Source organism: Solanum pennellii, chromosome 8, assembly GCF_001406875.1.
Source record: "Solanum pennellii chromosome 8, SPENNV200".
Classification (NCBI taxonomy): Eukaryota; Viridiplantae; Streptophyta; class Magnoliopsida; order Solanales; family Solanaceae; genus Solanum; species Solanum pennellii.
The window spans coordinates 58763377-58776484 of record NC_028644.1 but is presented as its reverse complement, the minus strand read 5'-3'; the positions used below and the strand labels follow the sequence as shown (position 1 = coordinate 58776484).

General features: G+C 33.7%; 1 protein-coding gene across 1 annotated transcript; it reads right to left on the bottom strand.

The window, feature by feature from the left end:
* Positions 1 to 11133: 11133 nt before the first annotated feature.
* On the bottom strand, positions 11134 to 12698 carry LOC107027768 (CDPK-related kinase 1-like). Its single transcript, XM_015228835.1, has 5 exons — positions 12568 to 12698; positions 12301 to 12342; positions 12113 to 12221; positions 11286 to 11364; positions 11134 to 11201 (listed from the first exon to the last, which is right to left on the bottom strand). The coding sequence occupies exons 1-5, from the start codon at positions 12696 to 12698 to the stop codon at positions 11134 to 11136; spliced, it is 429 nt and encodes a 142-aa protein (XP_015084321.1).
* Positions 12699 to 13108: the final 410 nt, after the last annotated feature.

Here is a 13108-nt window from a genome sequence, read left to right as displayed (position 1 = left end):
GTAATTTGATCATAGATGTTCTTGTGGTGATGACTTCCAGATTTTGGGGAAATAATAGATGTTGAATTTTAGAAGTTATTGAATTGTCTTTTATTAATGAGTTTAAGTCTTCCGCATTGCTTTATGTTGATATTAAATTGAAATGTTAAGGTTTAGATTGATTGGTTCGCTCACATAGGAGGGTAAATGTGGGTGCCAGTCGCGGCTCGGTTTTGGGTCGTGACAATATACCACAGAGAATTAATAACATCATTGAGAATTCTTGAAGTTAATAAGAAAACAATAAGAGCTTTCATCATAATTAGCTCCAACCCATTCACGGAGGAAAACTCAAACATGCTTTCAATATCTAGGGTGTATAAAAGTGAATCGAAAATCGAATTAAATTATACAAATCGAATTAAATCAGAAAAAAAATCTGACTAGTGGTTTGGTTTGACTTAGTTTTATATTAAAAAAAAAACTGACTATATTTGGGTTGATTTGATTTAACTAAAAAAATTCAGCCCGAGACCAAACCAACCCGAAATTAGATATGTAATTTTAAAATTTTATTTTATATATAAAAATATTACTTTGATATCATTTGAAAATATTTCTTATACTATTTCATAGTTTTTATCTTTTAATATATTATTTCAAGTTTAAAACTTAGAATTCGGAATGGTCCAACAAAGATTATTGTTCATAAATGTTGATAATTATAATAAAACTTAAATCAAAACAAATCAATACTAATGCACAAAGAAAATCAATTCAACACTAAGAATGACAATAATATTGAATATTTTTTCTTTAGTTTTACATCGGTTTAGACAATTAAAATACATAATCTAATTTTAATTTTCCTTAAATATTTAGTAATGTAACTAATACTTATTAAACATATTTTATCATGATTTAGTTCTTTTAAATTATGATTATTTTCATCATGACTTTACAATATTGATTCTATATGATGATTTTATTATTATTTTTTATTGAATATTTTTGTGTCGTCAATACTCATCTCATATTTTGTGTTAATTTTTTAAGAAATACCTTAGATAATTCTATTTTGGTTGGACTAATGAAACATTTGAAGCACATGTTAATTATATGTTTGTATGTAAACTTTACCGAAAATCCTAAAATCTGGAAAAATTCGAAGTTATTAGTTTGGTTTGATTTATAAATTCAAAAATTGACGCAATGATTTGGTTTGGTATTTGAAAAATCCGAACCAATCCGAGGTTGAATAATCCAAATTTTATTACTTTAGTTTATAAATTTAAAAATTTTATACGAATGGTTTGGTTTGATATTTGAAAAATCCGAACCAACCAGATCATGTACACCCCTACGGCTATGTCCCTAATTACTTGTCCATTTTTCTTTTTTAGTTGTCCTTAATTACTTGTCTATTTTTAAAAAATCAAGAAAGTACAATATTTTTTTTTTACCTATCATACCTTCAATTCATTATTTTGAAAAAGTAGAACTTCTTGAAAATCTTAAATTTTTAATTCATTTGCTTCATAAATAATAGGGTAAAATGAAAAATTCACTATGTCAATCATTGTTTTCTTAATAGGTGTGACAATTTAAAAAATGGACAAGTAATTAGGTATAAAAGGAGTAGAGAACAACCTTTATGGGCCCATTTGGCCATAAATTTTCCAAATAATATTTGGGAAAAATTTGATAAATAGTGTTTGTCCATATAATTTGCTATTATTTGGCAAATATCCCACATTTCCAAATACTAGTTTTCCCTAGTATTTGGATCAAATCTCATTGTTTTGGATCTTTTGAAAATTGAAATTTTACACCAAACTTTTGTCTTTTACAAAAACACTCTCTATAGTAGCTTGTGTTGTATTATATAATTTTTTACGTGAACACCAAAGTAGTGATGAAATATTCAGTGATGATATGATTGTGGATAAAAATTATGAACAATCGATTTAGGGTAACAAAGTCATGTGCTTTATCTACTTCACGATGAATGAAATGATGTTTGTTGCACTCATTCCAAACTACCACATTGTTCTAGTGTCATGGATACTACTTGTCATTTGTTGCAACGGAGATCTAATTGACTTGTAATACAAACTTATGGTTTGTTTTGATAGTTTTTTAAAACTTATGGAGATAAATCATATTTTTCTAACAAAGTGAAATATATTTCTCAAATTTTATGGTCAAACACATGGTAAAATTTCAGTTAAATTTTTAACCAAATAATATTTACCAAGAATATTTGTAAATATGTAATCAAACACTAGCTATATATTATATTCGCTCTAGATACTTGAAGTACAACTCTAAAATTAAGTTCTTTCTTGAACCATGGGATATATTTTCTTGAAAGCATTAACTAGGATTGTAGTGTGTAATTAATTATTAACAATTATTAAAATTCTTAGAAATATATGGGACAAACTTGCCTTAATGTTAGGAGGTATAAAAGTGATTTTTATCTGCTCTAATATCATGTTGAAATGTGTGACCATCTCATTTTAAAAATTAAGTTGTTAGATATAACACACTTTAATTAATTAATGATATTCTCAACGAGAATCACCGGAATTGGATCCTTATTCCTTAGACGTGTTTTTCAATTCCTTGGCATAGAACTCCACAAGACGAGTTCTATTTCTGTTAAGGTTCTTGTAGGTTATTGTAAACTCTAGCTCATGCCGTTATAAAAGGGAATATATCTCTTAAAGAGGCATTCCGAATATCTTATAAATTCTTGGATATTCACAAAAAGATCAAGAAAACATCAAATATTGTCTTGCCTATCAAAGGGTAATTTTTTACCTATATAAAGGGTAATTTATTCCTTGAAGAAGCGTCCTAAATAACCCATAAATTCTTGGATATTCACAATGAGATCACGAAGACATCAAATATTGTCTCTTGGATATTTATAAAGATCAAAATCTTCAAAAGTCATATTGATAGAGATTAAAATCTCTAAAATTTCATAAATTTATGAGATATTCATAAAGAGATCGAAATGTGATCGCTTAGTTCATAAATACATTACCAACCACCCTCAAACCATGGAGAAATCCTTAGAAAAGAATCAAGTTGTTAGTTTCAATGACATTCTTGTTTCTTTGGATTTTATTTATGATTGATATACTTTCCACACATTCAAAACTTATTGCAAACTACATGATAATCAGAATCTTTTCATTTCAAGAACTAAATAAAAAAATCAAATAAAAAGATACATGAAAATTTATTTTCAAACTCTAATAACAATTTTTTGAGTCACTCCAACATACTCCATAATCAAAACCATTCCAAAAGAATTTAGTGATGCATGTTGAAGTGGCCTCAACGTTGTGAGATTGAAGAATATCTTCTTCTGCCATCTCTTGAAGTCGATTCTAGAAAACTTTGCAGGTTTCTTAGCTGGTGCTAGGGTAGCAATTGAACGATTGTGTGCAACCGATATTGTTCCAACACTCACTGTTTCAGCATTTACTTGACTTGAATTGATCTTTTTTTCTGTCACAAATGGCAGACAATTTTAATATGTGAAATACTAACAGTAAAGAATAAATCCTTACTCAGACTATTTCTAATTTAAGTGATAAAGTTTTTACATTCTTTTAATCGTTAATTGAATGAATTTTAAAAATTCAAACAGAGTATAAAACCATAAAGGTTTTAATCTCTAGAAACCTCAAATACAGAAACTATTAAATTTCTCAAAATTGTTATTCCTGTATTAAGGTTAGTCAAAAATACAGAAACACAAATAAGATGAAATAGAAAGAAAACTTTTAATCCAAGTGCACGGAAATCACTGTGTTTCCTTAAAAAATTTATTCCCCCCAGTTTGCCCGAGGTTGCAGATTAATTTCTCTCAAGATAAAACAGATTAACATGTTAGAGAAGTAGCGGTACCTCCAACTTCAATAACTTCAGCGAACGCAAGAACAGTAACAAGCACACGCAGACTCAGTCGATCGATAACTTTTTTTGAGAGAAAATGTATGTAGAGAAGAAAAATTTTCAGTATCTGAAAAAATGAGAAAGATCTCCTTTTTATAGTCATTTTCAACAAGAAACGTGTGTGTTCTAATGAATTTGTTCAGACCTGTTTATTCCAGAAAGTTGTCTTTGGGGAAAAAAAATGAATTTTCGAAAAGGAAAAGGTCCCTTCAGATCGTTACTACCATTGCACGCGAATTTAAAATAAATTTCGTTGTGCCAAAATTATTTTGTTATTTAACTAACATTCTGAATTAATTTATAAGAGAAAATAATTAACGGAATTTATTCGATTAACAAAATTTAATAAATAAATCTTGTCCAAAAAAGTTATCAGTCAATCACTTTTTCATTTTTCTCTTCTCTTTTCCCATTCAAATTTTGCTAAAACCCAACAAATCATTATATTCTTAATAGGTGTATCAATTTTAAAATGAACAAGAAATAATTAGATACGCAAAGAGAAGAGCACAACCTTATATAGTATAATCGCTCTAGATACTTGAAATACAAATCCAAAAGTTCGTTCTTGAACCATGAGATAGATTTTCTTGAAAGCATTAGCTAGTGTTAGTGCAAAAACGTGAAATTAAAGAACAAGGAAGAACAAGAATATTTAACGTGGTTCGGATAAAAATGATCCTACCTCCACCAAAGAACAAATGCACCAATATTTATTTCACTCTACAAAGAATACAAGTGAAATACTACAAGAGAGAGAACCCAAATGCCTTAGAAGGTGAGAAGTCAAATGAGAGAATGATTTTGAAAGTGAATTAAGAGCTACCTATTTATAGTAATGAATTCATCCTATTTATGTCATCCATGACATCACAATATGTCAAAAATGTCAAGGTTAAGACTATAAAACCATTTTATGGTTTGCCTAAACTTTACCTACCAAAATACTATCTTGACTTTTATTTTGTACTAATTATCTTCCTACCAAATATTCATGTTAATTCATCTTCCATTTAGTTTGATTTCACAAGAACCAAACCAACTCTTTCAATCTCCACCTGGGTTTGTGTTCCGAGCATGCGTATAAACAACTCCGGCCAAAACTTCTAAGCTTACAGGGCAATCCCTGCTGTAAGAAACAATAAGAATCAAACCTTTGTTGAACATACTAGCTCCACCTAGCAGTTGTTCCCCCAGAGTTGCATCACTTAATGCATACTCCCGCCAAGTCCTTGCAGTGTGCAAACTTGGCAAGCGGGACTATTTAGGTCAACATGTCTGCAGCGTTATCGTCTGTGATAACCTTCTCAACCTTGATAGCTCCCTCTTCTACGACATCTCGAATAAAATGAAATCTGACATCAATGTGTTTGGTGCGCTTATGAAATCTTTGATTTTTAATCAAATGAATAACACTTTTACTATCACATCTTAGATTTGATTCAGGATGAACCGAACTCAATTCTGCCACCAAACTTTCAACTAGATAGATTCTTTCACTGCCTCCGTTGCTGCATATATTCTGCCTCTGTTGAAGACAAAGCGACAATAGACTGTAAAGTTGATTTTCAACTAACGACACTGAGTAAAGATGTATCCAGTTGTGGACCTTCTTTGATCAAGATCCCCTGCATAGTCAGAATCTACATAATCAAGAATCGAAATACCTTCACTTTTACGGAAGGTTAGGCCAACATCAGGAGCTCCTTTGAGATATCTCAATATCAACTTGAGAGCTTTCCAGTGGCTTTTTCCTGGATTTGCCATCTACCTGCTTATTACACTTACATATTGAGCAATATCTGGATGTGTGCACACCATAGCATACATAATGCTACCAACTGCGTTTGCATAAGGAACCTTTGACATATGCTCCACCTCATCTATAGACTGAGGCATTTGTAACTCCGAGAGCTTGAAATGAAGAGCTAGTGGTGTACTTATTGGCTTGCTCATATGCATATTGAATCTCTCAAGAACTTTTTCGACGTACCTCTTTTGAAAAAGATGTACAACACCATTTTCTCTTGAAATCTCCATTCCAAGAATTTTCTTTGCAATTCTCAAATCCTTCATGTCAAATTCCTTACTCAATAGTTTCTTTAAAATATTTATCTCTGTGATGTTGTTAGCAGCAATAAGCATATCATTAACATACAACAATAGATATATCATAGAATTACCAAGAATCTTCTCGTGATACACATAGCTATCAAATGCACTCATCGAAAATTCATGTGTAGTCAACAATGCATCAAATTTCTTGTACTACTGTTTAGGGGATTGCTTCAAACCACACAAAGACTTCTTCAGTTGACATACATGGTCTTCTTTTCCTTCAGCTAGGAAACCTTCAGGATGATCCACATAGATTGTCTCTTCTAGATTTCCATGTAAGAAAGCAGTTTTGACATCAAGCTGTTGAAACTCTAAATCAATATGTGCAACCAATGTTAGTAGCACGTGAATTGAGCTATGTTTCATGATTAGGAAAAAGCTCTCATTGTAGTCAATTCCCTCCTTCTGACTGAAACCCTTTGCAACCAATCTCGCCTTGAACCTAGCATCTTCCACTTTTGGAATACCCTCTTTCTTTTTGTAGACCCATTTACATCTAACTGTCCTCATCCCCTTTGGTATTTTAACTAAGACCCATGTCTCATTTTTGTGAAGGGACTACATCTCTTCCATCATGGATAATTGCCATTGTGCAGCATCTTTGAAGGAAGTTTCTTCAACATACAAAGAGCGGTCAAGATCCTTAATCTCTACTTCTGTAGCTAGGAACGCTGTGCAATTTGTATTTGCCTTTTGTCCCTTCCCTTCGCAATTGTGTATGGTTCATTGACACCAAGTTCTTCAAGATCTGCATCTTTTGACTCATCAATTTGAGTCTCTTGATCTCGTTCCTTGGTAAGATCCATCGGTAGCTCTACCTGCTCATTGTTTTCGTTTCTTGATAACTCCAAGAAACTTTACGAGGATAAAGTATATAGGATTCATCAAAGGTAACATCTATAAAAACTACAAATTTGAGTAAAGACAAACACCAAAGTTTGTACCCTTCTAGTCCATCTACATACCCTACGAATATGGCCTTTTTAGCCCTTGGTTCAAGCTTTCCTTCATTAACATGATAATAAGCTGGACATCCAAATATTCGCAAGTATGAATAGTTAGAGGGTTCACCTTACTAGACCTCATTCAGAGTATTAAAGTCAATCGCTGATGCTGAAGATCGATTGAAAATATGAGAAGCAGTATGAACTGCTTCAGCCCAAAGTACTTTGGACATCTTGTCTTGTAAGAGCATACAATGAGCCTTCTCGAGAGGAATTTTGTTCATTCTTTCGGCAACTCCATTCTGTTGTGGTGTGTTCCTGACCGTCTTATGTCTTGTGATCCCATGAACCTTGCAGAAATCATTGAAATCTTCACTGCGAAACTCCAAGATGTTGTTTGTGCGAAGATACTTGATTTTTCTCTCCATTTGATTTTCAACCAAAATCTTCCACTCTTTAAATGTTTCAAAAGAATCACCTTTTGTCTTCAGAAAATGCACCGAAACCTTTCGTGAAAAATCATCAATGAATGTGAGAAGATACCTCTTTCATCCCTTCGATGGAAGCTTAGAGGGACCCCATAAATCTGAATGGATGTAGTCTAGAACTCTTCCCGTCTTGTGTTTGCCGGAGCTGAAGCTGACCTTTTTCTGTTTCCCTAAGACGCAGTGCTCACAATATTCAAGTGTGCTGATCTACTTACCAATCAAAAGGTTGCGGTTGCTCAACATCTTCAATCCCCTTGCGCTCATATGGCCTAGTATCATGTGCCATAATTTTGCCTTGTCATCATTAGATAACTACACTGTAGATGCATTTAAAGAGCCAATAATGATGTTTCCCGCAAGTGTGTAAAGGCCATCCTCCAGCTTGGCCTTCAACATGACTAAAGATCCTTTAGTCACTTTCATAGTTCCTCCTTTACTCATGTACTTATTGCCTTGTTTATCCAAAGTACCTAGGGAGATCAAATTCTTCTTCAGATCAAGAACATGACGGACTTCACTAATAGTCCTCATGATCCCATCATCACAGCGAACACGAACCAATTCAATGCCAACTATTTTACAAGTTGCATTATTCCCCATTGATACAGTTTCGCTGCTTGTTTTATAGATGCTAAATCAATCTTTTCGGAATGTCATTTGCACAGTACAACCAGAGTGTAAGACCCATTTGTTGTCATAAACTCCACTATTGCATGATCTTGTTAGTACATAATCATCACCATTATCATGTACTTACTCAACAATTAATGCACTCGTCTTTTCTTTGGACTTCGACATAGGACAATCTCGTTCAAAGTGCCCCTTCTTTTGACAGCCCCAACACTCCCCCGTTCTTTTTGTTCACACGAGATTCTGATCTATACTTTGATTTGCTCCTTCCCTGTTGGCTAGTATGACCTCTTACAAAGAGTCCACTAGCTCATCACTTTTTCCACCTTCAAAATCCATCCGCACATCGCAAGAGTTTAGTGCATGCCGCACTTGCTCAAGTTTGATAGGTTGTTTGCTATACATTATTGAATTCTCAATATCACGATATTTTGAAGTTAATGAAAATAGTAAAAAAACATGTAAGCGTCTCCTCGTCCTTTTTAATTCCAGCAGTTTGTAAGTCCATCACAAGTTTATTGAGCGCATCTAGATGGTCTTGCAACAAACTATCTAAATCCATCTTAAATGTATGAAGACGCGGTTGTAACAACATTCTTGTTGTCACTGACTGGTCCTAGTAAAGCCCTTCCAGCTTTTCCCATAACTCCTTGGCCGTCTCTTCTGTACTTGTACTCACTTCACAAAGTACGTTAGGTGCAAGGGACAGTTGAATTACACTCAATGCAACTCCTTCAATATTCTCCTTGTCGAAATCCGATATCTTATCGGGGTATTTTCCGTCAATAACATGGATTGAACCTTCCCTCCATAGTAACGCCATCATCTGAATTTTCCAGATATTAAAGTTGTTGCGCCCACTAAATCTATCAAATTCAAACTCCATAGAACTCATTTTTTTTACTTGTTCTTTCTTTTCTACTACAATGTATTTGGAACTACAAAAAACCAAAGTAATTCTTTTCTGATGTGGAAGTTTAGACCGTGCTGCAACCCCAAAGCATACTCAAACAGAATCTTATCTCTGATACCAATTGTTAGCGGAAACGTAAAATTAAAGAACAAGGAAAAACAATAATATTTAACATGGTTCGGATCAAAATGATCCTTCGTCCATTAAAGTACAACCGCACCAATATTTATTTCATTTTACAAATAATACAAGTAAATACTACTAGAGAGAGACACAAATGCCTCAAAAGGTGAGAAGTCAAGTGAGAGGATGATTTTGAAAATGAATAAGAGCTACCTATTTATATGAATGATTTCATCATATTGATGTCATCCATGACATCACTATATGTCAAAAATGTCAAGGTTAAGAATATGAAACCATTTTATGATTTGCCTAAACTTTACCTACCAAGATACTATCTTGATTCTTATTTTGTTCTAATTATCTTCCTACCAAATATTCATGTTAATTCATCTTCCATTTAGTTTGATTACACAAGAACCAAACCAACTCTTTCATCTAGGATTGTATTGCGTAATTAATTATTAAGAGCTAATTAAAATGCTTAGAATTATATGGCAGAAACTTACCTTAATGTTGGAGGTATAAGGGTGCCTTGATATAATTTGGGTGGCGTAAGATTTGATTACAAGACCTTTGTCGGCTCTAATATCAAGTTTAAGTGTGTGATCATCTCACTACTAGAAATTTGACTTACTGCAACGCTTATTTAGCAACGGTTATACCATCGTAGCAATAGCTCACCTATTACAACGGTTATAACCGTGGCCAAATATCCTTGAATCTAGTAGAACAATTCTTAAAATAAATTTTTGTATAATCCCTATAACCGTCCCTATAGAGAATGTATAGCAACAAGTTTTAAAACCGTCGCTATAGATAACTCTATGGCAACAGTTTTTTAGAAAAATAATTCTGATTTTTTAGCCCTAAATAATTTTCCCTCCTAAAAAAATATATTTCCCTCCAATATAATTTGGCAAAGATACATTAGTCCCTCCTAAAAAAATAATTCTGATATATTAACTTTTTAAAAAATGTAAAAGAAAAAGAATGAAATTGTTTTCAGAAACCCTTATTTTTCATAAACAATGTGAGAGAGCCTTTTTCTGGGTGAAGCTGTGAAAGGAATTTCTGAAGATTTTGGTGAGAAAAATGAAATTTGTTGGTGAAGCTCGTTGGTGAAGTTCGTTGGTGAAGATCGTTGGTGAAGCTCGTTGGTGAAGAGCTGTTGGTGAAGTTGTTGGTGAAGCTCGTAGGTGAATCTGTTGCTGAAGCTCGTTGCTAAAGCTCGTTGGTGAAGCTCGGTGGTAAAGCTATTGCTGAAGCTCGTCGAGGAAAACAACCAGCTCGTTCTTTTTGGTGATGTTTTTGAGGTTCGACTACGAATTCATCTTAAAGGTTAATAATGTTTAAGTTTTCTATGCTAGTTCATGATTTCTAAGTCCCCATTGAATTAATTTTGAAAAATCTTAAAGAATAATATATGGGTTAGTCTTAAATCTATGTTATTTGCTCCAATATAGTTAGTGTATAAACTTCCCCTGTTTGATTCTTTGATATATAAGAGAGTCGAAATCTAGTGCTCCAAGTTTGTGGATCTGTAATTATTTCTCTCTGCATTTTTTTTTGTTCCAGCTGAATTCTTCCTTAATATTCCCCATTTGATGTGAATCTGGACAAAAATTACTCCCAAATTACTTCCTACTGGTATTTGTTTCACTTTTTGTTGACTGATATAGCTTAAGCTAGTTCGTTTTTGAAAAACTCTCTTGTCCTTTGACAGACTACAAACCTTGATGTAAATATTGTAGTTCTGTGACCCTGTGTTCTCTCCTCTGTTTTATGGTATTCATATTGCTGATCTCAACTTGTTTCGGATTAAGGCTTAGTTATCTTCAATTTTGTTTTTGATTATTAAGAGATGTTTAAACTTGAGTATCACTGTCGTTTTACTTTGAAATACATTCGGATTCTGATATTGTCTATGTCTTTTGCTTGTTCGATTGAATGTTATCTTCCCTTATGAGTCACTGCCACCATAAACTGTGACACATAATGCACTTTCGACAATATCATTAAGCCTTTCATCTGCAAATATTTCCGTTAGTCAAACTATGGCATGCTACAAGCACAAAATAAGAAATGATAAATGTTGTATGCATTAACATTTACCTGGTTTTACATAATCAGAGAGACCGAAGTCAATGGCTTTTAAAGGAGAGTTCTCATCCTTAGAAACGAAAAGAAAATTCTGAATAGAACAGAAGAACAACTGTCAATATAATGAGCTTGGAGACCAAGCATACGAAACATATATAGAGTGACGTAGGAAAGAAATGACACTACATTTGTTCACATATATGGTGGGATTAGAAGAAACCCTGGAAATTTCTATTAGATACCGTAAGAAAACATGCAGATCATAACTAATTTCTTCAGTGGTCTGTCCGAGACACAAACCTCCGTAAGCATTTTCATTTGGTTGAGCTGATTTAACTCTCTCAATACTTTACACGGGCTTATGCAAAATTGTAATTGGGTTGTCATAATTCATCATGTGATATTATGTTACCAAGTAACTCATGAATGATCTTTTAATCACCAAATCAGTTGGGCAGGATCCTAGGTATCCATAATGAAATTGCACCTATAAAATGGAAATCCAGGAATACTCACTCCGTCTACTGTGAACTTGTTGCACATGATTTATATATCAGTTATTAAGTTTTTTTTAAATCATATCAGTTATTAAGTTGAGAGTCATATAACTACTATGATGACGATGCCTTGAGTGTTTTCTTTTGATACTTGAGGTTATTAATCATGCAACATGCTATTGTTCTTGCATTCATGCTCTTAATGTCCATCAACAAAATTTGTGCAAACTAGTAAACTTGACTCTATTCCTTAGGTTCATTCAGAAGTTCTAAACATAAGTAGAGTGTTCATTGCAAATGAATATTTGAGTGTTATATGTAGATTAAAAATAACTCCATTACCTCAGGCTTTAGGTCGCGATGAACAACCCGTTGAAGATGACAATACGAGACCACGCTTAGAAGTTGTACCATGACAGCTTTGGCATCGTCTTCCGAGTATTTCCCACCCCTTCAAAAGAAACTGGAGTCAGGAAATTCACATAGGAGAATACCAAGCATGCTAAGCTGAAAATATTTTAAGTACCCACCTTGCAAGTATCCGGTCCAGCAATTCTCCTCCTTTACATAACCTGAAGAAGATCTCACAAAGATAAGTACAAACAAATGCAGAAAACATAAAAGACAAAAATGATAAACTAAATAGATTTCTCTTATGATAATACGACAAGCCATGCAAACATTTGGAAGGACGTAGACCAAATAAGACAAATTCTTTAATGTCAGAATGCTGAAGAATGACAAGTTACCCTGAAACACAACTAAAAGCAGCATTAAGGTTGACAATTTCAACTTGCTCCATGACTATATAAACATTTTCCTCATCCTCATAGGCATCATAGAATTGAACCAGATTCCTATGTCCTGTTAAAGCGCACAATATTTCGACTTCTTTCCTTACATCCTCAATTGCAATTGCTGTAGTCATCTGCAAAAGATTCCTCAGTCTCATTAAACAAAGAAATAATTCAATCAGGTGATACTGCTCTTGGCATGAAAATATAGTGTAACGACCTGTTTAGTCGTTTTGAGCAGTAGAGTTTATTCTGGTAATAACTGTCTGAGTCGACGGATCCCACGACGGACCGTCGAGGGGGTCTCGTTCCAAAACACTTAGACTTTGGAAAAATTTGGGTACTGAGAACAACTCTCTGAACTTCGCGACGACATGGCAGGATGGAATGTCGTGGGCACGACGGACCGTCACAGACCCTTTAGTGAAATTTAGTCTCTGAACTTTGTGACGAAAGCAGCAGGACGGACCGTCGCAGGCACGACGGGCCGTCACAGGCTGCGTGACCCTGACTGGGTCGGATTTCTGTTAAATGTTTTAAGGGG